The 27,181-nt window shown below is 40.9% G+C and overlaps 2 protein-coding genes across 6 annotated transcripts in view; both read left to right on the top strand.

Annotated features, from left to right (window-relative positions):
* The first annotated feature begins 745 nt into the window (after positions 1–745).
* LOC142399831 (dynein regulatory complex protein 11) lies at positions 746–8,004 on the top strand. The gene is made up of 19 exons (XM_075484373.1): positions 746–812; positions 1,811–2,138; positions 2,274–2,393; positions 2,580–2,756; positions 2,841–2,912; positions 3,222–3,427; positions 3,533–3,617; positions 3,697–3,813; positions 3,986–4,061; positions 4,357–4,463; positions 4,665–4,751; positions 4,832–4,893; positions 5,017–5,099; positions 5,620–5,727; positions 5,843–6,042; positions 6,533–6,619; positions 6,700–6,877; positions 6,982–7,220; positions 7,505–8,004. Exons 1-19 carry the CDS (start codon positions 802–804, stop codon positions 7,616–7,618), a joined length of 2,457 nt encoding a protein of 818 aa, XP_075340488.1. The 5' UTR covers positions 746–801; the 3' UTR covers positions 7,619–8,004.
* Positions 8,005–9,770: 1,766 nt separating this feature from the next.
* The window catches only part of obscna (obscurin, cytoskeletal calmodulin and titin-interacting RhoGEF a), a 42,390-nt gene continuing 24,979 nt past the window's right edge, over positions 9,771–27,181 (top strand). For 4 of the 5 annotated variants that reach the window (XM_075485401.1, XM_075485400.1, XM_075485402.1 and 1 more), the window contains exons 1-30: positions 9,771–10,049; positions 11,050–11,155; positions 11,243–11,509; positions 12,000–12,161; positions 12,312–12,416; positions 12,510–12,776; positions 13,033–13,302; positions 13,696–13,962; positions 14,045–14,308; positions 14,426–14,692; positions 14,845–15,114; positions 15,239–15,505; positions 16,503–16,769; positions 17,067–17,339; positions 17,432–17,695; positions 17,799–18,065; positions 18,522–18,788; positions 18,894–19,163; positions 19,516–19,782; positions 19,933–20,208; positions 21,229–21,495; positions 22,151–22,417; positions 23,470–23,736; positions 23,820–24,086; positions 24,209–24,475; positions 24,639–24,905; positions 25,474–25,740; positions 26,039–26,308; positions 26,478–26,756; positions 26,861–27,118. In XM_075485401.1, the coding sequence (XP_075341516.1) occupies positions 11,116–11,155; positions 11,243–11,509; positions 12,000–12,161; positions 12,312–12,416; positions 12,510–12,776; positions 13,033–13,302; positions 13,696–13,962; positions 14,045–14,308; positions 14,426–14,692; positions 14,845–15,114; positions 15,239–15,505; positions 16,503–16,769; positions 17,067–17,339; positions 17,432–17,695; positions 17,799–18,065; positions 18,522–18,788; positions 18,894–19,163; positions 19,516–19,782; positions 19,933–20,208; positions 21,229–21,495; positions 22,151–22,417; positions 23,470–23,736; positions 23,820–24,086; positions 24,209–24,475; positions 24,639–24,905; positions 25,474–25,740; positions 26,039–26,308; positions 26,478–26,756; positions 26,861–27,118 (7,273 nt within the window). In that variant the 5' untranslated portion in view covers positions 9,771–10,049; positions 11,050–11,115. Of the gene's footprint in view, positions 10,050–11,049; positions 11,156–11,242; positions 11,510–11,999; positions 12,162–12,311; positions 12,417–12,509; positions 12,777–13,032; positions 13,303–13,695; positions 13,963–14,044; positions 14,309–14,425; positions 14,693–14,844; positions 15,115–15,238; positions 15,506–16,502; positions 16,770–17,066; positions 17,340–17,431; positions 17,696–17,798; positions 18,066–18,521; positions 18,789–18,893; positions 19,164–19,515; positions 19,783–19,932; positions 20,209–21,228; positions 21,496–22,150; positions 22,418–23,469; positions 23,737–23,819; positions 24,087–24,208; positions 24,476–24,638; positions 24,906–25,473; positions 25,741–26,038; positions 26,309–26,477; positions 26,757–26,860; positions 27,119–27,181 lie in introns of those variants that run through there. The other variant, XM_075485403.1, reaches the window with a different exon arrangement.

Raw genomic sequence — 27,181 nt, 5'->3', positions numbered from 1 at the left:
TATAAATGTGATGGGGTTTGGAAGAATAGTGTATCTAAAGCTACGTGAGAGTAATAATTTAGTTAATTACGGCACCAAATTGGCAGATTAATCCGCCATTAATTATAACGATTAATGATAGGGTAACAATTTAATTTGCAAAGATATAGTATGTCCCATTATCCCTTACTTAAGCTGTTAAACGGACAAACATACTGACAAACTTTAAACGCCTCAGAATTTAAAAACGTCCCCTTGTGGCCTCTCAGCTGAAGCTTTGGGCCCCCTTAAATTTCCAAAAGCACACCACGTGCATTTGTGATTTATAAGGTAGGAAACAAGTAAAACTATTATTATTATTCACGAAAAAAAGGGGTTTACGTGGGAGACTTACTTTTCTCATAATTACCGACTGTGAGTGCATTTTCTTCAAACAGTAGGGTCGTGTTGTCTGTTTCCGCCTGTGTCTTCTTACTCTTTTTATGGCTATAAACCTATCGGCCACTTTAACCCTTAACCTGTCAACGGGTCTTATTCTGGTACATTTAAGTTGGTAACAACCATCCTGCCTGAGCCAAGCAAGACATCTCTCTTACGCTTGTCCACAGGGCACTAACCCCAACCGCGGAGGGAAACGTAAGGGTGCTGTGATCCCATGTGACCGTTACTATGGAGACCAGCCAAGCAGCATGCAAATTTGGGAAAGCTGGCTTCATGTTTAATACACTTTAGCCAACCTAATTTCAACACTCGGTCATTTCTTTCTTTTTTTTTTCTTCTTTTTTTAATAGCTTGCCTTTTGGTTTCCCTGGAGGCGGAGACATGTCACAAAGGTAACCTTTCCAAAAACCACAGCTTTCATTGATGTTTCGTCAACGGTAGTTTGATTTTAGCTTTTCAAATTTTACTTTGGCTCGCTGGTTTCAGTCTGTTAGATTCGATTCTTTTAGTTGGAAGCTCAAGAACGGACCGGAGTAATTCAAGTGATAATGAAGTCTTTATATTTGCTTGGTCACAAGTGAAGTATTTCAGCGCTGGTCTCATTATGACAGAACTCGCAGGAATCCGTCAGACAGAGCCCCTTATTTCCGGTTACAATTTGTATATATCTCTCATAGTTTCACACGGTGGATCCCTTGTTGATCAGATGTGATTACTAACCCAAATAATGTCTCTGAGTAACCCAAATAATGTGTGTGTGTGCTTTTTGCACCTGGATCTCAGGGTTCCCTGTTCTGTCTGGGTCAGTCTCAGTAAAGGTCACGTCTCATGTCTTTCCTGGAAAAATACTGGGATAATGTCTATCAAATAAGTTAATTTTAACAAGTCTAAGGACTCAAGCATCATTAAAGAAAGTTGTAGTGGCAGAGTGATAGTGTTAGTATAGTTATGATGTAAATAAAAGTGCATTTAAAAGCATTATATTTATACCACTTGAATGGAGCAAAAATTATAGCCACATTAGTCAGCCAAGCGAGGAATGAAAATAATGCTTTATGTAATTGACACAAATATGCGATTCATTTTTATTGGCTACCCAGTGACTGTGAGCAAATGAGATGCTTGTTGAATGAATGACAGTACTATGGCTGCTTGACTGTTTGCTGGCCCTGTTGCCCTTTGATTTTCAAGCTTTGCTATCTTTTGTATGTGTAAGTGATGGCATATTCTAAAAACAAATTTACAAATACCAAAAATGCCTTGTTATCCAGTTAATAAGCTCAAGTCTGTATAGATCACTTGTGTTCCTCATCTTGACTGTCATTTATTGATTATGGTGCAACGTTCCCAGCCTGGCCCTCAGATCATCATCTTGTTTACACTGTTTCAGGACATACAATCAGCTGTGGTCAGATGCCCAGTGGGAATTGAGCCATCTTTTAGCTGAAGAACTACCTGCTGTGCCCCCTCGCCCACAGAGGGACAGGGTGGTGTTCTTCCAACGGCTGGCCTTGCTTTATGTGCGTTACATTCAAATCTTCAGGCAGCTGGAAAAGATCTATGAGTTGATGGTCCACCCTCAGAAGAGACAAGTTATTCGGAAGATCCTTGATAGTATAATAGGGAGGGTGTTGGAGCTGAAGAATGAAATGGTGGAAAAGGAGTTTTCAGAGTACCACTACATGGATGATGTCCTTCATGATTTGAAGCTCACACCTGTAAGTTAATTTCTTTGAAAGCCTGAGATCTGAATGATGAAGACTGATGTTTTCATGTCAGGCGCTGTGTTAATGTTTTTTACAGAGGTTATAACAACCTTACTCAAGAACTGTTTTCTTAATTTGTCTTTTTAGTCCCAAATTGAGATCCCTATCCCTCGCTATTTTCTCAGCGAGCAAAGCAGAGACTTTCAGGAACGAAAGGCGATGCTGATGGATATCCTCAAATTGGTGGAAGTCACTGAAAGCCTTGATGTGAGTAGGAAAGTGGCCACTTCATTGTGTTATAGATAAAGGCTAACATTTTGTTAAGTTCAACAAAAATAGGGCTTTATAAAGAAAGCAAAATGAATACTTTAGATTTAATTGTTGTAATCAATGAATGACTCACAAGCAAAAATGATTTGTTATTTTGTCTACTACTTTTATTGGTCCCTCCAGCTTTTAATGGCCAAGGACATGACTCAAGAGGAGGCCATTAGTGTTATTCAAGTGGCAGAGAGGGCACGGCAAGGGCGCGTCAGGGCAAAGTTGAATGAAGAAAGCAGAAATATGAGCAGGAGGCATAGGACCGAGACTGCTGGAACAGCTGAGTCGGCTGCCATCTGCATTCAAAAGGTCCTTTGTCGAAACCTAATATCGCATGGCCCTTTTTTTTTGAGTCATCCTTGATGCTTAAATATTGCGGTTGAATTTGTGCAGGTGTGGCGGGGCTACATCCAGAGGAAGAGGACAAAGATCGCTCGAGATGAAGAGATGATTTTTCTTGGAATGGCGAGTGAAATAAGTTATCTTTTACAAAACCACCAGTGCCTTTACTGGAAAACTTTGTAAACTTGGAACATGTCATCGTTTGTGTTGCTTGAAGTTAAAGCACATTTTCTATGTTCCTTTTGTCTGTTTAAAAGGAGAAACTACAGTGTGTACGCAGCTGTGTAATATAGATGACTACTTTGAGATCATCATTTTCTTTCCTTTAAACCATCGATGCTCCTTTCCTAATTTGTTCACTCTTTCTGAGTTCGATGAGCATGCCAAGTTGTTTGACATATATTCAGTATGTCTGGGTCGCATTCATCTCAGGCTATGGATCCAAAATATTTGGTGCCATGCCCCGCAGAGGTCACCGCCCAAGCTAATGAAGCTCTCGCCCGAGTTAAACAAGAGGAGCATGAGGACGCTTACCAAAAGTCTTTAGTGGTCGTGGCAAACCAGCTACGGGAAACGGAGGGTCACGATATGAGCAAGACCATGAAAAGCCAGATTCGGCAGTGGTTCTTTGAATGTCGGTAAGGTGGCACAGTTATAGTCATTGTCTGAGCATTAGTCAGGGAATTTTGAAACAAATCAAATAGATCAACAAGTGTTTGTGTTTTTCCCTGTCTTCTTTACAGTAATATTACAGGAGCATTCCCTGACTATCCAGATGAAGAGGACGGAGGCTCAGCCCTGATTTTCGCGGAAAAGAGCCCTCAGCAGGTGCAATACATCCTCAGTTAAAAGTATGATCGTCTTTGGATAGTTTTAAAGAGAACAATGTCGAGTATGTGTCTTTCAGTTATTGGAAGAGATTGCTGCTAAAGAAGAGGAGGATTCCAACAGCAAATCAAAAGGGAAAGAGGAGAAGAAAGAAAAAGGAAAAAAGGACAAGGGGAAAGGGAAGGAGGACGAGGAAGTAAGTGGAAGCTGCTGTCTTAAAGGAAGCATTATTGATTTTATATTTTCTGTAACAGGCTGTTTGCATAGTAAGAGGATGTAACAAATAATATTTTATTTTATCAAGCCCATCGTTGTTGTTGCTGTCAAACGCTTTCAGTGAATGAATGTACGTCTATTCTGAACCACAGGAGGAGGAGGCAGGGCTGAAGATGCTGCCTTCTGCTTTCCTGTCAGACTTAGAAGAAGGAAACAAAATTTTCATTGGTATGTTTACATTTAAACTCAAAGCACCTAAAGGATCAAGATATTTTTTTTTACTTGATGGATCAAGATACATCTACAGCAGCTTTAATGATTGGTTGTTTAACTCCTCTTCTCAGCATACGAAAATAAGATTTCATGATTCTCACGGTGTTCAAAATGTGTTGTTTAAATGGTGGCCTGCAAAACCACAGCGGGTTGGCAGCGTACCATTAAGCTTTTCCTCTATTATGGCTAATAACCACCTTAGTGAGCATTAGTGTAGTAGTTACTCAAACTAAACATTTTCCACACTCAGATTTTTGGAAAACACGTAATGAATCTGGAAACTTCAGCCAGAAGCACGAGGTGGAGCTGATTAAAGAAGAAAAGAGGAAAGTCATTGAAGCTGAAATACGAGTACAGGTATCAAACTCATTACATTTAAGACAAATTACATTTGTGAACAATGACTTTTTCCAACTACAACTCTGAAGATTGTTTTAGAAACCTATAGAAGACCAAATGCAAGTTGTAGTCTTGTGTGTTTGGTCAGTTACGTGTCAGCATCACTGGTTTGTAAAATTGACCACAGTGTCACTCACTCGTCTGTTCTGTGTGCACCAGTTAGATGAGCAGATGAGACAAGAGCTAGCTGAACTGAAGCTATCTGTGGATAAAGACAAGGGTGGTAAAACAAAAGCAAATGCCAAGGTATTAGCAGCAAAGATGGTAGTTTCAGTTCACATACGTCTCTCTGAGTGAATTGCTGATTGCATGAAACTACTCAACAGAAGAAGAAAGGATCTAAGAGTGGGAAGAAGAAGAAAAAAGAAAAAGATTTGACAGCTGAAAGGTAAGGTCACATATATTTATCACATATGACATTCTAAGCACATAATTGAGTTGTATGAAGCCACTTCATTTTTCTATGTAAATCTTGGATAAAACAATTCCCTAATTTATTCCCATTTGCTAGGACTCTTGAGTCTCTGTGTCAGGAGCTGGTGGAACAGGGCTTGTTGAAACAAGCAAATAATGTTAGGCTGCAGGATTACTTGGGTAAGACACTGAATATTGTTTGTGTAGAGTGGTGACTTCTATCAGAAATCTTTTAATCTTAGTTGCTTTGTTTTCATCTGAATCTACGGTAAGTGATGTGCAGGAACTAAATGAAACCCTCACAACTGAGCTTTCTCAATTAGAAGAGCACCTTAAATGTATTTAGTGATGATGTGCTGCCCTCTTCTGGTTTGGCTTTTCAAAGAGTTACTGTATGCTGTACTTAATGAAGATTATCAATGATTGTTATGACAAGAAGATTTTCTTTCCCTGCTGTTGGATTATCTAGAGACTGCAGTTTTGGGTACATCGCTCTCTGTAATGCAGTACAGTCATAGCGGTGCCTCAGATCGTCCCACAAAATTACCACAGAGATGAATCATCAGCTTCAACAAAAACTCTGCAATATAACTTCACAAAGATGTAATTTGTTGGAGAATGTTCTGTTCTGTTAAAACTCTAGTTTTCAATATGTCAATATTTAAAAAAATGTCAAACTGTTGGCCCCTTTTGTTCTCAGGTGATTATAGCTACCTTGGGACCACACTGAGGCAAAATGACATTGAGCCTATGCCATCATTATCAGACGTGCGACAAGTTTTATCTCTATATGCGGTTTTGCCATTAGGTATGAAAGTCAGTCCATTTGTATTTGAAATAAACATGAATCTACATTTTCTATTTTTGGAATAAAAACAAAATAAATACTGCATGTGTTATTTAAAAAGTGTGTTTGTTTGCAGGCTCTCAAGTGGTCCATGAGAAGACTCCTTTGATAAAAGCCATGCTACTGGTTGGGCCTGCAGGTGTAGGTAAAAAGATGTTGGTCCATGCAGTTTGCCAGGAGACAGGTGCCAGCCTGTTTGATCTGTCCCCTCTGAACACAGCAGGAAAATATCCCGGCAAGAGTGGCCTTGCTATGATGCTTCACATGGTGTTTAAGGTGAGACATAGTCAGGCCACAGCATAAAGTGTACACCTCTGCTGTATTCATGCAAAATCTGCCAACGTGGCACCCACCCGGAGGGTTGTGCAGAATTGAATGTAGATGCTAGAAAACAATCCAAAAAATAGCATTTTCCCTGTTTAATTGATTTTCATTTTCTGATCAATTGATTCACTCTGGATCTCTGTTGGCTCTTCAGCTCACTTGACAACTGAAGAGCTTGTGATTGAGTCAGCCAAATGTCCCCTTCAAAATATGCAGATATTAAGAGTCCTCTTGTAGGTGTTGTGTTCAGGGTATTCTAAAGCACAGTATGTGATCATGTTATACCTACTAGTATCATCAGCACTGCTTAATATTCAGACACATTGATTATTTATTTGTTTCAGGTCATTTTGGTATAACACCTGAAATTCCATAAATCTGCCTCTTGCACTGGCTTCAACTAGAAAGTAAAAGAAAGTTCTTTAAAACCATTTTCACACAGGTTGCGAGACTTATGCAGCCCTCAATAATATGGATTGAAGATGCAGAGAAAATGTTCTACAAAAAAGTTCCCAAAGAAGAAAAGGAGGTACCCAAACAAAATGAGGTCAAATTGTAAATGTCACGTCGTAAAAATGGTCACTTTGTCTTATTTGTACGTACGAACAGTTAGACCCTAAGCGGCTGAAGAAAGATTTACCCAAGTGTCTTAAACTGATCAAAGGAGAGGATCGTGTCCTGATAATAGGAACAACCAAAGACCCGCAAAGTGCTGATATTAAGTTGCTGTGTAAAATGTACAGCAAAATCATCCTCATCCCAAGACCTGACTACGGCTCAAGATACAGTAAAAAAAACAACAACAACTCTCTTATTATTTTTCATCATTACGATTATGTTATTTTTATTGAGTTGGTATGGAAAGTGACATTTGACTCTGTTTAAATTCAGTCTTGTGGAAGCAACTGATCAAAAAGAAAGGCGGTGAGATAACCAAGGCCTTGGACCTCAGCTCTCTTGCGAAGATATCTGATGGCTACACTCCAGGTCACATGGTCCAAGTGATCCAGAGTGTTGTTACTAAGCGTCGCATCCTACAGCAGGCAAACAGGCCACTGACTGCTGCTGAATTCGTTGCCCCATTAGCCAAGATCGACCCCGTGTTCGAGGTGGAGGAAGAGGCACTGAAAGTAAGTTGCATGTGCTATATTTAAGGAGTAGCTTATCACCAGGCTGAGAAACAGAAGTTTGATGCCCTCTCTGATGCAGTTTTGCGAACAGTTTAGACGTATGCTTTGATGCACCTAAAACTACATCCAAAATTGATGTGATAGGGTATATTGCAGCACTGGAAGCCATCAAACACAATCATAAGGACTTACTCTAAAAGTTTATCTAAAGATTTATTTGATAGATTGTATTTAGATTTTTTTTGCAACAAATGTTTGATAGTTTTTTCCTTGTGTGTCTCAAGAACTGGTATGCAAAGACCCCCCTGGGAAAGAAAAGGATCAAAGCTGCCGCTGGAAAGGAAGACGAAAACGCACCGGTTAAAGGAAAAGACGTGAAAAAGAAAGGGAAAAAATAGATTTCTTTTCATGTTTTTGTCCCGACCTTTATTGAAAATTGCAATTAGAAAAATAAATAAAAAATCCCAGTGAGATTAACATAACTTTTCCTCTTACAAAATAAACAGCAAATGAAAATGAGTTTTTGTGTGTGTGCAGGTCAGTCTCCCTTCTATATTTCAGTGGATTGCTTGTACAGAAAGTATGCAACAATATCAGGCAAAGTTCCTTCCTGCTCTTACTTTAACTTAGCTGAAAGAGACCGAAAAGACTTTGTGCCGTCCCTGAGAAAGAAGCGCCGACTTCTGCTACATGGCCACCGTATTAAGAATGTTTTTTATGCTATACTTTAAAACTTTGCAACACCTACTCCTTTGATATTTAGTTTGAGGCTGAAACTACTGAATGAATGACACTTGATTAAATATTTACCTCATAACAGAACCTGTATCAGATGTTTATATGCAGCCTGCCAAGGTCAATACTCTTTATGAATGTCTCCTGAATAAAGTTGTGTCTCTGGTGAACACACTCAAATGGCTATGATCATCAGACTGAAGGCTGTCCTGTCGTTAGACATGCCAAGACTGTGTGTTTCAATTGCTTCATTCAAGGGTATCTAATATCGTTCCACTGTACAGCTGTGGCTGCTTGGGATCTGTCAGGGATGTTTTTGACTAAAATAACACATTATAGCGTCGTCCTTTATTGCTTTCAACTCACCTAGTCAAGGGTCATTGTCACTCCAGAGAAGACAGCTACGTATGTTCAAATACACGTGCTAAACATTTTTCCAGTATGATCTCGGTCTAGTGTCGAGGGTCTGGACGAGAGGAAATGTGGGACACGGGTGGTGGTGTTTCCAAACATGGACCCAGAGGCTTAGGTGGAGCATTCAGCTGTTTTGTCGAGTTCTAAATTCACTCAACAGATACTCACATTGCATTGGTTCCTTTACCATTTCTCTATTCTTAGTGTGCACTATCAATATGCGACACACAGAAAGCAACAGGTCGCTGTCACAGGACGTTGATTTTATGGTTTTCATCTTCAGTCCTCTAGGAAAACAACAATGTTTTTGAATTGACATGAAAAACTCATAGTCCCGTCACAAAAACCTTCTTTTTGTGCCAAAATCAATGCTTCATCTTCCTCATCTCTCAAATGTTCATCAAATTTGATGAAAGCCTTGTGAAGAATGGTGAGGTGGAGGTCTGTAAAATGAGTCTGCTTTGCTTCTGTGGACCACCATTCTCCTCTCAGTGACGACAAGTTGTTTTTGTGCCCCGGCAGGACTCCACAGAGATTATCCTGTTGATAGAGTTTCACTGGACTCTGCAGCACATGGAGCTGTCCATCAAAAGAAGGTGTTTTCACTGTTAGATGCTGTTGGCTTTGTTCAGTCCGGATGATGGGACACAACAAACCTAAACCACTGTTAAAACAGTAATGTAGAGGTGGGCAGTTGTCAACCTTTTCTACATTTAAAAAAAAGTATTGTTTCACACTGCTTCTCTGTTACTTTGACATTTTTTAGGCCCTGTCTAGTTACTTAGAGTGTGGGTTTCTTTGATATAAAGACATTGTATCACTTACTCTACTTACATAAAAAATTGATTCAGAGCAGGCATTGTAGAACAGATCATTTGTGTTTCTCTGAGCATAAGTTTGTCTAAGAGCATGCCCGTTAGTTGATATCGCTTAATCTTTCATGACCTTTCAACTGGTGGAAATTCCCTGTGGAGATCCAAGGACTTTGATGTCTCTAACTTGAGGGTTAAGCCACTGAAAGATGTCGGGCATGGCTGTAAAGAGCATGTGATTAAACTACATCTGCCTTATAGTGTGTAGAATGCTCGGCTGCTGTCTTGGACCAATCCTTCAGTGCTTTCATTATGGTTGTGTGGGAGCATTAATGACAAAAATTGCTGCATTCCCATGTTCGGATCCCATACAATAGCTACTTAGGAAGTCACTCATTCATGCACTCTGAAAAAACATCAAACAAGCAAAGATTGTGATACACGCTGGATTGTTCTTGATGGCTCCATTGATGCCGAACACAATATTCCTCACACCACTAAAGCCAAAGCTATCTTTGCCCTCATACTGACAGAATGCTATTTTGGAAGTTAGTATGTGAAGAGAGATATGTCAGCTGTTCAGCACCATGCTACATCACACAAGAAAAAAAAAAAAGGAACAGATAGCACTATAGGCTGTCAACTTTGGGGACTGGGATGTAGCGACAAAACCTGGACATGCTCTTTGTTGGCTAAAGATTTGCTGTTAATCTTAAAGGCTTTGTTTGGGAAACAAAACAAGATGTGGACCGGTCCGTTGCCATGGTGGATGTTTTAGCTTGTTTTCTCAGGTGAAGGTGTTTTTTTTTTTTTTTTTTGTAACTGCTGCAACAGGAGGGGAATGCAGAGATACCTGTCTGAGCTGAAGGTAGGTGAATCCCTGCAAGTTATCTGACATGTTTCCACAAAGTGTTTTTATGGTTTGTTTGTGCAAATCAAAAGAGGCTGACTGGACATCAGTGTTGACTACAGTTTTGATGGTATTTGCTGTGGAAAAGTTCATGAAGTTGAATAACGTTCAGCAAAACTGCATTGACAGACAGAATTTTTCAAAGATTTAGCAGATGGATAAAGTATTGTGCCATCGGCTGCTTTTAATTTCTAATTTTGCCATTTTTAATTTGCTTTAGTTTGCTTATCTATGCATCAAAATGCTCTTTTGTTGTACATTTTAGCAAACATGCAATGAAATATTAGGTATTTACAGATAATCTAGATAGTCATTTGCCATCATAAAGTCGTGTTGTGTCGCATCATGTAATGCCAAATAAGTAGATTGACCCTGTTCCTGGAGTAAGTTATCACAAGAGGGAGGAGGCATCCTATAAATGTTTCATTCATCTCAAAACGTCATATCAATCAATTCGGTAATTGTCAGTTCTCACTCGGCTTCTTTTTTGTTTTCTTCAACGCTCCTCCTGTTTCTGAGCTCAGTGCATGCAGCCCGATGGAGGTGGCATCACAGCTGAGTCTATATCGGTGGTGCTGATCTCAGCCGAGTGAGGTGACAGAGATTACTCTGCTCTTTATTGCTAAGGAGGGCTGGCATACTATCACAGGGATCAACCATATGAGACAGTGACCATGTGTATCCATTTTGACAGGCCAGTCTTGCCATTTTGGAAGTGACAGTTTATCATTATGAGACAGAGAGAAATTTGTTTAGCACGTGAAACAAAAATGGGGCACTGCTGCGGGTTTTTAACATTATACTATATACAGAGTTGTACATGGGATTTGTGAGAACGAGCTGAACTAATTCATGGAAAGACTGAATGTCCCTAATAATTGATGTTCCTTATAAGACAGATTAGTGTTACATTAGCCCTGGACACCACCTGATTTATCCACATGTTTATTCCTTGCAGCTGCTGCCCATTTCTTGTAGTAGAAAGTAAATATTCCCCAGTCACCTTGAGAAACAAGCAGGAGACATGGGGGACAATAGACCTGGAGGGATAGTAGCGGCAGCAAGTAAGTCTTCTTATTTCGAAAAACTTTCGGCGGGATTGTTGCAAAAAGTAAGAAGCTCTCATATCTTTAATGTTGTGTGTTTGCCAGTGAACCGTCTGCAAGTGGTGAAGGGATTGGAGGATGTGGAGGTGTCTGAGTGTGAGAGCTGTTGCTTTGAGGTGACTCTCAACCTGGCTTACATAGAAGGTGTGTGGACCAGGGATGGGATGCAGGTCAAATCTAAGCCCACCTGCCGCATCAGCACGCATGGGAAGAAACACTGCCTTACGCTGAACCGGGTGGCTTTAGGAGATGCTGGTTTGTTCTGCTTCCAGGCCAACGGCATTCAGACCTCAGGCCGACTCAGTGTCAAAGGTAAGGTAATACTGTGCACTGAAATACTTCCATGCTCACATTGTCACCATGTGACGGAGACCCTGACTACAGTACGTTAGGTCAAATCCAGCTCAAAGTCAATACATGACCAAGGTGTGAACATGATCACTGGATCAAATATGGCTGCACCCCTGTTTTGCACTTTCAGATAAAGCAAATGTATTTCGTAAAATGAGTAAAGGTTTTGAAAACCATTTTATAAGTGTGTATCAAGTAGAGAAGATCAAATAGCAGCCACAAAGCATGAAAAGCATCACCTCAGAGCCATTTAGTCTGATTTATTCAAAGAACAAAAAAGCTTTGTTAAGAACCTAAAGAATTTGGTGAGAATTATTTGCCTCATTTCAAGACGTTTGGGACAATCTAAATTTGAACCCAGACTTGTTAAACAACAATGACTGAAACGTCTGCAGGACACTGTATGTTTGCTTTCAGTAAGTTAAGCCATAGTTTGGCTATTTCCTGCCAGCTAGGGACATCCAAATTGAGAAGGAGTTGGAAGATGTTGATACGACTGAACGTCACCCGGTGAACTTCGTTTGTGAGGTCAACCAGGAAGATGTGGACGGTCGGTGGTATCGTGATGACTGCCGGATACGGCCTGGAGACAACATCAAGATTAGACACCAGGGTAAGAAGATCAATTGTTTTATGAAACCTCCCTCATTATTTCACGCTCTTCCTTTTAACTACACCTTGACTTTTAGATCGATATTTTAATACCGTCCTTGCTTTAAATAAGATACAAATTATGAAAATATTTGCCTTCATCTGATTTCAGGTAAAACTCACACCCTGTTCTACAAGTCAGTCAGGCCAGAACATGCTGGAGAGATCAGATTCACTGCAGAGCGTGTATCATCTTATGCAACTCTTAAAGTAAAAGGTGAACCACCGGACACACATCTCGTACTTGACATGAGGCAAGAATGAATTAAGATTTTACCCTATATAGTCATAAATTGGTTCCCTTCTTCAGAGCTTCCAGTCCAAATAGTACGTCCTCTGAGGGTCAAGATCGCCATGTATCGTCACCGAGGTCTGCTGGAGTGCCAAGTGTCACGGCCTAATGCTCAGGTCAGGTGGTACAAGAACAGAAGGGAGCTCCTGCCCAGTAAGAAGTATCAGCTAGTCACTCAAGATATCTACAGGCAGCTGACCATCGAAGATGTCTGCTCTTCAGATGAAGACACTTACACATGTGATGCAGGAGATGACAAAACATCATGTCAGCTTCTGGTGGAGGGTGAGACAGTTAATGTCATGGTAGTAGCATCAGTTGCATTCTTAAGTTTATGTGCTACAGACACATTTATTTATTTATCTTTTAAAGCAAATGTATGATGAGTAATTCTTGTGAAGTGATGAGAGGACATTTAAGAGACAGAAACTTTAACTGCATGCACTTCTTCTGTGCAAACCATAGAAGCAGAACTAGTTTTTGTCATCTTAAGTTAGGAGGTATGCAGTCTTTATAATTTGTTCTATTGTTGTGCATGCAGAGCAGGCTATCAGCATCGTGCGGGGGATGAAATCAGTGGAAGTGATGGAGCCGGAGCCTGCACAATTCCAGGTAGAAACCAGCTTGAAGTCAGGGAGGCCCCCGAGGTGGACCCTGAATGGTGAGGTTCTGGAGCCTTGTGCAGCAGTGAACATTGACAGGGAGGGCACCCTCCACAGTCTCTGTTTCACAGCCACAGACAGCTCCATGTCAGGGCCTGTGTTCTTTATGGCGGGGAAGAGTCGCTCCACTGCTCAGCTTTCGGTGAAAGGTGAGTCACCTCGTCTTTCTTCAAGTATAGAGTTTAAATAAAAGGCAAACTTGAAGTTGTCAGTTTAGTATTAATTCAAGAAAATGTCAGTTTTTCAAACATGAAATAATAGTGTAAAAAATATATTAAAAACGTTAAAGTCAGTGAGAAACACAAGTCTTTCATTTCGACTTTCAAACAACAGTTTTGTGTTGTGTTTCTGTTGTCTTTGTTTGTTTAAAACTGAGCATCATTTGCGGTCTATGATTGATATTGATTCAATTGCCAGAACAGATGGATTCACTTGTATTCCTGTTACCTTTTGTTTATGCTACAAAAAGCCAGTTCTGATGCGGTGGATAAGGTGAATGAATGTTGACGTTTTAGTGTCCCTTGTGCATTTCCCGTCCATAGAGCGACCACTTCGGGTTGTTCAGCACATGGATGATGTGGAAGCGAAGGAGAACAACTCTGTGACTCTGGGCTGTAAGTTTGCCCCCTCTCCCAGAGTTGTGCGGTGGTTTAAAGGCCGCACAGCTCTGAAGACCTCTAACAAGTACTGCATGAAGAGAGAGGGGAAGCGAGCAGAGCTGATTATTCACGGCTTGACAGAGATTGATGCAGGACAGTACCGCTGCATGGCTGGAGGTTCTCAGAGCACAGCACAGGTAAAGGTAGAAGGTACGTCAATTGGTACAAACTAAATGATCTGTGCTGAATCTTTAGGTTTCTTTATATAATCACTTGTGTGTTTACTTTATAGTGAAAACACTGAAGATGATCAAACACCTTGAGCCAGTGGACATTGAGGAGGATGGCGTCGCAACTTTCTCATGTGAACTCAACTATGTGGTTGCGAATGTGGAATGGCTCCTCAACAATGTCCGCCTCTATTCCAACGTCATCAACAGGATCCAGCACATGGGCACAATGCACAGCCTCACGATGAAGAAGCTTCGGCCACAGGAGAGCATGATCACCTTCAAAGCAGGCCTCCTTATAGAGACAACCACTTTAAAAGTCAAGGGTAAGATATTGAAGTCTCTGAAATGCATGAAAACGAGCTGTTATTATCAGAAATGTAACTCTCACGTATGCTCTTTTCTTAAACACTCAAACTCACATGAAATTTTGTTGGCTCCAGAGCGGCCAGCAGTGTTCCTCAGGTCTTTGGAGGATGCAGTTGGAGAGGAGCAAGGGCAAGTTTGCTTGCAATGCGAAATTTCTAAAGATTCAATGACACCTGTTTGGAGAAAGGATGGTATAATCCTGACAGCTGATGACAAACACGAGCTTCTGCAGCTTGGAAGGTCCATGGCACTCATCATCCATTCACTGACGAAGGATGATGCTGGACAATACACCTGTGACCTGGGCACAAGTCAGTCCAAAGCTAAAGTTACAGTACATGGTGAGTAGCAGGAAAATTATGGCCTCTGAACTTGAGAAGTCAAGTCTCTGTGTTTGAGATGTGATGCTTACTTTGTATAGGTTACTCTGAAATGCATTCAGCATGCTAAGACACTTGTATGACAGCAGATTTATCATTTTCATTATATACAGACCGACATGTTACCATCCTCCAGCGTATGAAGACAACTTCAGTCCAGGAAGGGGAAAGCTGCACTTTTGAGTGCCATCTCTCTCATGGTCTCGATGATGAGCCTTCCTGGACAGTCAATGGCCAGGTGGTGGTTGCTAACAGCCGTATCCAGTTTATCAACAGTGATCGCAAGTATAAGATGACCATTAGAGATGCTGTACTGACTGATGCTGGAGATGTGGTCTTCACAATTAAAGACCTGAGCTGCAGGACCATGCTATTTGTCAAAGGTGAATAGTTGTGTCTCTCAGAGAATGGTATGCATTGTCAGGTTGAAACAATCTGTTTGTATTGACACAGAAAAGTCTTATCAAATTAATTAGTCCAAACTGGTACTTGTTTTTCCTCCTCTAGAGAAGCAAATGCATATCTTCAGGGACCTGTTGAATGTCAAGGCCGTGCCTGGAGAGGATGCAGAGATGAGCTGTGAAATCACCAAACCAGAAACCACCATCCGTTGGGTGAAAAATGGACACATCATCAGGCAGAGCCCAAAGTATGAAATGAGTGTGGAGAAGAACCTGGCACGACTGGTGATCAAGAACACTACCATCAGAGACTCTGGGGAGTACTGCTGTGAGGCAGAGGGTGTTGCCTCACGTGCCAAGCTGGAGATCAGAGGTATTTGTTAAAGAGTAATCGCTGGTGGAACTGCAAGTACTTGTGTGTACTGTTTAAAAATCTTTAGCAGGAATGACAGGTTTCTTGGAACTCATTTGTAGGGAGCATGGTATGTGCAACCCCTCTCAAGCTTAAAACAAACACGGGGTATTCTACATCTCATGCAAAAATATCCTGTGAGCTGCCACTGTACTGCTTTGTTCTGTCTCTGAGACTAAAGGCAGGAGGTAATTAGACAGTTTTTGCTAATGACAATGCTAATTAGGATTTTATCATATGTGATAAAGCACGTTGTGAAACATAGATTTTTGAGTTTTTAAAATGGAGCTATAGTATTTATATAGCCATATGTATACAGTCTACAGTACTTAAGCAAACTATTACCATGATGAAGTTAAAGAGAAAAGGAAACATGATTTATTCCACAATTTTGAACTTTAGCTTGCTTATTTTAAGTTCCACATGGCTCCTATGGTTTTGGAGTGACCAAATTAAGGTAAAATTTTGGTTGCACAACACAAATTACAATGGCAGAAATAACGTTGTTTATGTATAAAGTGAATAAAAGAGGACCAATAGTAGACCCTTGTAGGAAACCACACAAGCTCATTACAGCCTCAATTTCCATTTGAGATACAAGATAATTTAATGGATTATTCTTCCAGGCTTTAAGAAGGGAAGTTCTCCTCGGACATCATTATGATAACAAACAAAATAGATTGATTTACGATGCAAAAGATTCACCCAAGGTAAATGCAGTGTAAATAAGTACACAAACTGCCACCCTTTATCTTGATTTAAATCTTGAACACTACAGTTGGAACTCAAAGGTAGGCGCTGGGATCATTGCCTTCATTAAGTCTGTCACAAATAGAATGGAGGCTGCAGCAAATAAATGAGTCGCAGAGGAGACTATCTCCACTTAAAGTTATTTGACATTCAGCTGACGAGTATGAATAAGGGTTTTCAATTTACCAAACTTTGCTTTTTATGTCAGAACTCCAGCACACATTTGCAAGAGAACTGGGAGACACTCGAGCAGAGGAAAAGGGTAAGGTGACCCTGGAGTGTGAGACCAGGCGGCCTGCCAAGCGTGTGACTTGGCTGAAGGGCATGGTGGAGCTGAGGTCTGGCAGGAAGTATGTCATCAGGCAGAAGGGAGTGGTGCTGTCCCTAACCATCAACTGTCTGGAGAAAATGGACACAGATATTTACATATGTGACGTTGGCACCATGCAAAGCCGGGCGCAGCTGACTGTACAGGGTGAGAGGAAATGCCACATCAAGGTCCACATTTACTTACATTAAGTCAGTATTAAACAGTAGAAAGAAGAGATACCCATGCAACATATAATATGTGATATAAACATACTATACAGGATTATTGTTATTGATTCTGAGCCAAAATCCTTTTCCAATGTAATGCCTAAAATAATGCATAAATTTACTGTAAGTTCTGTCATTACTGTGTGGACTGATCAATACATTCTATTAGTGTTAGGTATGTCTCAAAGTAGCCACATTATTTGATCTTATGTGTTTTTTCACTTTTTCATCTCAGGTCAGAAAGTGTTGATCTTGGATGAATTAGAGGATTCAGAGTGTCTCGAGGGTGACACAGTCACATTCAGATGTCGAATTTGTCCCAGCGACTACATGGGGGTCAAGTGGTATCTGGATGAGACTTTGCTTTATACCAATGAGCTCAATGAGATCCAAGTGGTTCCAGGAGGCTACCACACCCTCACGTTTAGACAGCTTGCTCGAAAAGACACCGGCACTATTTCGTTTGCAGCGGGGGACAAAAGATCCTACGCCTCATTGTTGGTTAGAGGTAAGATTTTGACTTTCTGTGAGTTTTTAATGCATATTTTCCTGTCATTTTTCATTTGGTGTTGATTAAGCTCCATCACTTCATGATACCAGAAAGGCGTCCCACCATTACAAAAGCTCTAGAGGATTGTGAGGCTATAGAAGGAGGTGGGTTGGTGTTGTTCTGTGTGACTTCCAAGCCATGTCACATCCTTTGGTACAAAGATGGATGCCTGATGTGGAACTCCTCCAGATACTTTGCCAGTCGCTCTGGCTGTGAAGCTCGACTGACTATTCGGGAGGTCAGCAACAATGATGCTGGGGTGTACGAGTGCAGTGCTGGATCTGTCACAACTAGGGCTGTTGTCACAGTCAAAGGTATGAACAGAAATGTATTGTCTCTTGTTGAAATGTCCTGCTTGCTTAGTATGGACTAAAAGTTTGTGGCAGATCATATAGAATATGTGTCTCTCCTGTTAAGCCATCCCAGCAGAGTTCACCCAGCCTCTGAATACTATGGAAGCCAAAGAAGGAGAATCTGTTACCTTGATCTGTGAGTACTCTCTGCCTGGGGTCCAGTTCCACTGGAGGAAAGGTTTTGAGAGTATAAGACCTGTAGACAAGTATGTGGTGAAACAGAGGAAGACGGTCATCTCTCTTACCATCAAACATCTGACGCCTGAGGACTCAGGACAGTATACGTGTCAGTGCAGGGACCACAACACGACAGCAAGCCTCAGAGTACAAAGTAAGATATTTATCATGTGTGTTTTATTTTGATTCAGCATTTTTGCAAAAAGTATTCTGAGAGTTTTTCATATCTATTAAGCTCTTCATCAAATACATAAAGAACAGATACTGATGTGTTCCCTGTGCAATAACTATAAGGAGGAGGCAACAGAGCGTCAACATTACAGAAAAACACAAGAGCAAAGCATGAAAAAATTTAAGAAAGATAATAGCACCAATAATCACAAAATTTAAAATTAATTTCAGAAAGACCCAATTACATTGATGAAAACATGCAATAATTAACAACAGTGTGTTTTGGAAAATATTGTGTCGTCTGTTTTGCTTTCATGTTTACAGAATTATTCTGTTTTTAATTTTTTGTTGTTGGGTGTTAAGAAAATTGGGTTTTGGGTTTTGTTCCCCTGACTCCTCAAGGTGTTCATTCAGAAATGTTACTTTTCTGGTTTTCCAGCTGTTCCCATTACATTCATTCACCAGCTGAAGAACATACAAGCCGAGGAGGGCAGCAGTGTCATATTGCGCTGTGAAATTTCCAAACCTGGAATACCAGTGGAATGGAGGAAGGGGGAAGACTTGCTAAGGAATGGAGTAAAGTACCAGATAAGGAAAAGAGAGACTAACTTGGAGCTCCTGGTATGGAAACCTGTGCCTGAGGACAGTGGGATCTACAGCTGTGTGTGTGCTGATCAGATGACATCAGCCACGGTCAAGATCACTGGTAGGAATTTATTGACCAATGAGCCAAAGTTTAAGGCTTGATAATATACCAGACTTCGAAACTGATTGTGATTATCTATTTTATCTATTATAAACGACGTCTCAGCTCTACCAGTCACCTTTAAGCAGAAGCTAAGGAATGTGTCGATTGAGGAGGGCAACACAGCAACGTTACGCTGTGAGCTGTCCAAACAGGGTCCCACTGTAGAGTGGAGAAAAGGGGGCGATGAACTCATCAGGAATGGAGAGAAGTATCATGTGCGGCAGAGAGACGTGCTTATTGAACTGAGGATCTTTGGTGTGACACCTGAGGACAGCAACATCTACACATGCATCTGTGGAGACATCGAGACCACTGCAACTCTAACTGTGAATGGTAATGCTGCTTAGGGACAGTGTTTTACTTCTGTTTATCTGACAGGAAAGAGGAGTCATATGTGTCCTAAAAGGTACCGGAATGAAATAACATGTCAAGATGTATAAAAGAGCAATTTCGAAAAACAACTTAATTTGGCTTTATCCCATTCGAGCACTTAAATAACTTTATATACAAAAGACACTTTTACTCACATGAAGACATAACACAGGATGGAGTAAATGGCATTGAACAAAGTAGCAAAACAAAGCACAAATAGAGGCACGAGCGCTTTGCATTGCAGTAATGTTTTCCAGGGTCATTTTTATTGATCTCTATAAATTCATCACCTTACTTTTACTGTACCTTTCAGTTCTTCCTATCACCTTCAAGCAAAAGCTGAAGAATCTTCAAGTTGAGGAAGGACACAACATCACACTGCATTGTGAGATTTCCAAACCTGGTGTCCCAGTGGAGTGGAGGCTTGGAGGAGAGCTGCTAGAGAATGGGGAGAAGTACCAGATGAAACAGAGGGACTCAACTCTGGAGTTGTCCATAAGAGATGCTGTGCCGGAGGACAGTGGCATCTACACCTGTGTGTGTCGAGAGCAGAAAACAAAAGCCACTGTAAAAATTATTGGTATGTAAGTTTGTGCTTTGTTGTGAGGGATATGCATGGCGAGGCTGTTCTCTCACATGTAAATTTGAATTCCCTCGTTTTAGAGAATTTGATTTTCTCTCCTTTGTCTGGCTTTAGTTGTACTGAGAATTTCTGTGTTTGTTTCCACAGCGGTCCCTGCCACATTCAAAGTGAGCCTAAAGAGCCTGGAAGCTGAGGAGGGGAACAGCGTGACGTTATATTGTGAGCTGTCAAAGAAGGGAGTCCCAGTTGAGTGGCAGAAAGAGGGTCAGGTGCTGTCTGAGGAGGTATCTCGAGGAAAGTACCGGATAAAGCTCGAAGGAAAAAAGGCTTCGATGACCATTTTCAATGTACAACCAGAAGATGCAGGGAAGTACAGCTGCATCACAGGAGATGAGAAAACCAGTGCTGAAGTCAAAGTGAAACGTAAGCTATAAGATTGATCAAATCAAATCAAATTTATTTATATAGCACATTTCATGTACAAACAGTTCAAAGTGCTTTACATAAAATAAAAGCATTGCAGCAGGGAGTGCAAGAAGCATTAAAAATACATAAAAGAATATAAAAAGAAACAAATAAAATCATTTAAATGAATTTAAAAACAGGCAACAGTCTAGATAAGTTAAAAGATATTTCATGCATAGACACATGAGAACAGAAATGTCTTTAACCTGGATTTAAAAATGTCTACATTTGCTGAAAGTTTAATCTCCACTGGCAGTTTGTTCCACTTGTTAGCAGCATAACAGCTAAATGCTGCTTCTCCATGTTTAGTCTGGACTCTGGACTGAACCAGCTGACCTGAGTCCTTGGATCTAAGAGCTCTGCTGGCTTTATATTCTCTGAACATATCACAGATGTATTTTGGGCCTAAACCGTTCTGGGATTTGTAAACCATCAGCAGGCTTTTAAAATCTATTCTGTGACTGACTGGAAGCCAGTGTAAAGATATTAAAACTGGTGTGATGTGTTCAGATCTCTTAGTCCGGGTTAAAACTCTAGCAGCAGCGTTCTGGATGAGCTGCAGATGTTTAATGCTCTTTTTGGGAAGTCCAGTTAAGAGAGCGTTACAGTAATCGAGTCTACTGGAGATGAATGCATGGATGAGTTTCTCCTGGTCTTTTTGGGAGAGGAAACCTTTAATTCTGTTGATGTTTCTGAGGTGGTAAAAAGCTGCCTTGGTGACAGCTTTGATGTGGCTGCTGAAAGTCAGATCTGAGTCTATCAACACTCCGAGGTTACGAACCTGGTCAGTGATTGATGAAGAAATAAATACTTAATTAGATTTCTTATTCAAAATCCCGCAACTTTGATACTAATTGTGAGGTTCTTGTGGCCTAAAGGAAAGGAGGAGCATAGAGATCTGAGTCTTTGCTCGTCACTGAAAAAGACAAATAAATACAATCACCAAATGAGTTTTTTTTTCTGATCCACCTAAAACAGCACTTCCTGTCACCTTTAAACGGGAGATCCGGCGCCTGGTGGTTAGGGAAGGGGACAGTGGAGTTTTCTGCTGTGAGCTCTCCAAGCCTGGGGCTCCTGTGGACTGGAGGAGAGGACGAGTCATCCTGAAGCCTGGAGAGAAATATGAGATGAAACAGGAGGGATGTGTCACAAAACTGACCATCAACAATGTGGAGGAGAGCGATGCAGGCCAATACACTTGCAAGACCAAAGACAGCCAATCAACTGCAGAGCTCACTGTCCAAGGTGAAACAAAAATGTTGTACCCACAACATCCAAAAATTTCCACACACACTTTATCTTGTTTATGCTTTTGTAAAGTATGTTTCTTATTTCTGTTTTGAAAATGGTTGTGTGCCATGTATCCAACAGAATCTCCTAGGCGCAGACGTCAAAGAGGTCAGCCTAAAAAACAAAAAAAAAGATAGAATCGACCCGGTCTCACTGTGTGAGCTCCATTATGTAGAATCATAAAACACCCACTTTGTCATCCCGTTCATGGCTTGATGTCACAGTACATTGTGTGCTGCACATTACTCCTGAAGTCTTGGTTGTTCAGGCAGAAGCTCCCACAACTACAACCTGAACAATAGCTATAGTACCTTTTAGATTTCTTCATGTAAATATGATTACATGTCAACTAGTCAAAGCCAAATCATATTGTTCTCGTGTTTTGGCTTGTCTTAACAAGACAATTTGAATTATAATGGATTATCATGTAATCTATTATAATTGCATTATGAATAGATAGCATGGCACCTCTTGTGAGCACAAACTTCACTATCACTTAAATCATTCTTCATTCACTGTCATTTTGGCCAGAGATTTTACCCTTACAGAAGCTGTGCCTTAAAAAAATCAATCAAAAAATCCTTTCTGTTTGGTTCTCGGTTGCTGACAGCTTTACCGCCTAGTTTCAAGCTACCATTAGTTAACCAGGAGGTAACCGAGGGCAACAGTGTGGTTCTTCGCTGCGAGCTCAACAAGCCCGCTCCCTCAGTGGAGTGGAGGAGAGGAGGAGAGCTGCTGAGGAATGGAGACAAGTACCAGATGTGGAAGAAAGACCTGCTGGTGGAGATGAAGATCGCTGACCTCGGTGTGGAGGACACTGGTGATTATACTTGTATATGCGGAGAAGAGAGGACAACAGCAAAGGTGTCTGTGAATGGTGAGTGCTGCTTTTGTTGTATTTTGCCTTTTCAGTCCTTTTGAGACTGCTCAAAGAAAATCAAGATTTAATCAAGGTAATCATATTAACATATTCATATGGTGTTCTGTATATTGTAGAAGACAGTCAAACAAACAGCCGACTGCATTTGTTTTTCAGCATTTCCACATTTGAATTGCAGTTCATCAGTGACATTATCAAAATCATCAATTGAATCAGCCCAGTTTTTTTCATTTAACAAACATGAACAACTAATCCCATCGTCTTGGAACAAGGTTTATCTAACATAAATATTTAGCAACACATTATTATCTGTGTGCTAACGTGGTCAAACCAAAGACTTGTATTATCTGCATGCACTTGTTTTAGTTCCGCTCAGTGCACGAGTCTCTGTTGTTGTTTCACTGCTGTCTTTTGCCTCGCTGTAACACACGTGTGAATATGTGGCTTCATTTAATCTGTCTTTTTTCTCATGATATGAGTGGATCTGCAGCTATATGGAGCCATTCAGTCATGTGTGACCGTACACTCAGTGACTTAGTGTGTTTTTTCCCTGTGATCATAACCAAAGTTGCAGCAGAATCCTGACACACTGAGAAGCTTCAGAGTCTCAAATGTTTGACAAATGCAAACAGCAGTGTGGACACACAGCCCAGAGAAGAGTTGCATTTACAGCAAAGAAAGTCACATTGAGAAGAAAGATGAGACAAACAGCAGCAATACATTCTCGCATTGTACTGAACTATTTTGAATCCACACAGACAGCACTGGTCAGGACACACAAAGACCTAACATAAGATAAGAGGAACAGATGCTGGAGATTTATGACTTAAGCTACTTGGTACTTTAATGTTGCAATAAAGGCTTCCCAATAAGTAAATCAAGCACAGATATTTCTTCACTTGCCTTAAAAAGCACATAGATCCGCATTTGTACACATTTTTTCTTTCCCAGGGTCACTGCGATCCCACCGGACATGCCAAAGAAACTCTTGGTGCAGAAACCTAAAATGTTCCAACAGATAAATATCTACAATTTGTGTTTTTCTCTAGAACGACCCATCAAATTTCTCCATGAACTGAAGAATATTCAGGTGCAGGAAGGCAATGGAGTGACACTCTGCTGTGAGCTGTCCAAACTCGGGGTCCCAGTGCAGTGGAACAAGGGAGACAATGTGCTCACCAGTGGAGAGAAATACCAGATGAAGCAGAGTGGCTCCACATTCGAGCTTCTCATCAGGAAAAGTCTCCCTGAGGACAGTGGGACATACAGCTGTGTTTGTGACGACATAAAAACTACAGCGACTGTCATCATTACTGGTGAGGCACACTGCAAATGTAAAAAGAAAAATACAATTTTCCTTTTTCAGTATTTTGTAATTTTACTGGCTCTCACTCCTCAGCAATCCCAGTAACTTTCAAGCAGAAGCTGAAGAACCAGGAAGCCGTGGAGGAGGGTTATGTGACATTACGCTGTGAGCTTTCTAAACCTGGAGTGCCAGTGGAGTGGAGGAGAGATGGACAACTGCTTAAGGAGGGACAAAAATATCAAATAAAACAAGAGGGTCGGGTGGCTGAGATGTTGGCTAAAAATTTAACTCTCACAGATGCTGGGGAGTATAGCTGTTTTGCTGGAACTGTTGTGACTTCAGCCGAGATCAGAGTAAGAGGTATGCCTCACTGCCATTATATATATAGACATTATTCGGGTGTTAATTCTGTGTCTTAACCTCAGTGATTCAGACTAAAAAGATCAATCTTGTAAGTATTTGTACTTTTTTTTTTTCCTCAGCACTTCCTGTAACATTTAAGCAGGATGTTGGTAATTTGGAGGTGAAGGAAGGGGATAGTGGAGTTTTCTGCTGTGAGCTCTCCAAACCTGGAGCTACTGTGGACTGGAGGAGAGGACGAGTCATCCTGAAGCCTGGTTACAAGTATGAGATGAAACAGGAGGGACATGTCGCCAAACTGATCATCAACAATGTGGAGGAGAGTGATGCTGGAAAATATACCTGCAAGACTGAAGACAGCCAATCAACTGCAGAGCTCACTGTCAAAGGTCAGAATGTATAAAACTTTAGTTCAAACAGTTAGTTTATAATTAGTTAAACTTTTTTACTTCTTATGAAATGGATATTGTGTCAGACTGACAGAGAAAAAAAAAGATTTTTTTAAACAGTAGAAGAGAATAGATTACTGCTCCTTGGTCCTTCACCCTGCAGCTCCACCAGTGATGTTCAAGACGAAGCTGAGGAACCAGCAGGTGGAGGAGGAGAACAACGTGTCGCTGAGCTGCGAGCTGTCTAAGCCTGGCCTTCCTGTGGAATGGAGGAAAGGAAAGGAGTTCCTGAAAAATGATTTCAAGTACCAGATTAAAAATCGAAACAGCACCATGGAACTGACCATTAAAAACACTCAACTGGAGGATAGTGGACTCTACAGCTGTATCTACGGAGATGTCAAGACCACAGCTAATGTCACAATTACACGTAAGGGAAGATTTTAAATGTGAAAATGCTCGTGTGCCTTTGCATTTTTAAAACTAGACAGAAATTAAGGCCTGACATTACATTTTCAGTTTAACCTAACTGCTGCTCATAAGAGGGCCAGCAGAGGAGGAAACGTTTCTCAATCTAATCAAACCTCAAAAATTTCAGCGGATTTTACCGTGTAATTTTTGTATCCGTTAATTACTTTTCCACCAAATCTTCTCAACCACAAAATGTACCTGCAACAAAGCTATTTCGTTTCACTACCTGAACTAGTTTACCCTGACTTTTTGTAACTGATATAAAAGTTAAGAAGTGTAAAAATATTCAATGCAGCATTTGTTTGAACCATTATGAACCATTATGAGTGCAGCAATTTAATTGAAATATCTCACATATATCCTTTCTCCTTCCTCAAACTGAGAGCGCTCTGACCACAGTAAGGCACTGACTGTTCATTAGTACAACACACAACCTCACTGGAAAACAATAAGATAAACACTAGAAGAAAAAAAGGGATACTTGCGTCTGCCCTTGCAAACTTTGATTTTCCACCCCACACCCACAGCAATTCCCCTGTCCTTTAAAATGGGCCTGAAGAACCAGGAGGCTCCTGAAGGAGGTAATGTGTGCCTGCGCTGTGAACTGTCAAGGGCTGGGGTGCCTGTGCAGTGGTGGAAGGGGGAGGACCAGGTCTATCATGGGGGAAGATACCAGATGACACTGAAGGGAAAGATAGCTGAAATGACCATTCGAAACATCCAGCCAGAAGATGTTGGAGAATATAGCTGCATCTTTGGGGGTCAGAAGACGACAGCTGAAGTGAATGTGAGAGGTACCAGAAATTCTCCCAGTTTCTGTTTCTTACACAACATGGTTGCTTCCATGCATTCAAATTAAAATACATAACCCATAATAATGCTCTAAGATGCAATTCCCAACCTAAGCCAACACCCATTGACTTTAAGTTCCAGTGAATCTGTTTACTTTTAACCCAAGATTACATAAAAACCAGTGAAGTGTGTCTTTACATGTTCTTTGCATATACAAGAGACATACAGTACATATATGTGTCCTACATTGGGTGTGAATTACCTTTAGTCACATGTTTTTTCCTTTTTCTCTCTAACCAGCGGCAGCTTCTGTATTCTTTGAGAAGGAACTAGGGAACCAAGCGGTAATGGAGGGGAAACCTGTGCTACTGTGTTGCGAAGTTTCCAGTGCCAATGTTCCTGTAACTTGGAAGAAAGACAACACAGTGGTGGAAGAAGGAGGGCGTTACATTGTAAAGAAAAAAGGCCCTTTGCACAGTCTGGAAATAAATAAATTACACCTTGAGGATGCTGGAGAGTACTGCTGTATCAGTAGGGGGAAGAAGACAACTGCCAAGCTGATTGTGAGGGGTAGGTGGATACTACGATAACGTTTCATCCAATTTTCATTCATATTTTGGGACAATTTATTTAAATCACAAGAAAGGTAAAAGTAACCTTTCACATTTAAATTCTTATGTATACACCAAATGTCATTCTCCAAAAAGCCATATGTATCTAGCTCCTTTTTCCCCCATAGAGCGTGTTAGAATTGTTAGGGAGTTGCGAGACATAACGGTAACAGCGGGAGAGGATGCTGAGTTCGTCTGTGAGCTGAGCCACGCAGACGTGAGCGAGGGTACCTGGTGGCTTGACTCCAGCCCTTTGCAGAAGAATGAGATGAACCAGATGACATGCCATGGTCGCCAGCACCGCCTGGTCCTCACCATGACAACACCTGAGGAGACAGGTACTGTCGCTTTTGTGGTCGGGGATGAGAGGACCTCTGCACACCTGCTAGTTGTTCAAAAGCCCAAAGGTGAGTAGGGTGAAATCCTTTTTTTTTTTATCAACATGACTGTTGTTTAAAGTTGTTTATCATCACTAAATCATCCCAAAACGGGATACATTTTTAAATTCCAGTTTTATTTGAGGAGAAGCCCAAAGACACTGTGATGATGGAAGGACAGACAGCTACATTATGTTGCACCACTTCTGACTTCACTACCATGGTTACTTGGAGACGCAACCATATTCCCCTTTGTAATGGTGATAAATATGAGATGCGTAAGGAGGGAAAAGTCAACCTGCTGCTTATCCATGATGTGGAGCCCCAGGATACTGGCACATACTCTTGTGATACAGGAGATGTGCAGAGTAATGTCAAACTTACTGTAACAGGTAAATAATTTAATCTCTAATTTCCAGAAAGTAGACATGGCTGACTTTAATGCCGTCCATCTT

Source organism: Odontesthes bonariensis, chromosome 15, assembly GCF_027942865.1.
Source record: "Odontesthes bonariensis isolate fOdoBon6 chromosome 15, fOdoBon6.hap1, whole genome shotgun sequence".
Taxonomy (NCBI): domain Eukaryota; kingdom Metazoa; phylum Chordata; class Actinopteri; order Atheriniformes; family Atherinopsidae; genus Odontesthes; species Odontesthes bonariensis.
The sequence above is the reverse complement of the archived record's forward strand: the minus strand, read 5'-3'. Positions and strand labels throughout refer to the sequence as shown.

Excerpts from the sequence above, each read along its gene's own strand:
- LOC142399831 (XM_075484373.1), top strand. Across the intron at positions 2,139-2,273 it reads ATGATTTGAAGCTCACACCT|TCCCAAATTGAGATCCCTAT; the intron begins GTAAGTTAATTT and ends TTGTCTTTTTAG. Across the intron at positions 3,428-3,532 it reads CAGTGGTTCTTTGAATGTCG|TAATATTACAGGAGCATTCC; the intron begins GTAAGGTGGCAC and ends TCTTCTTTACAG.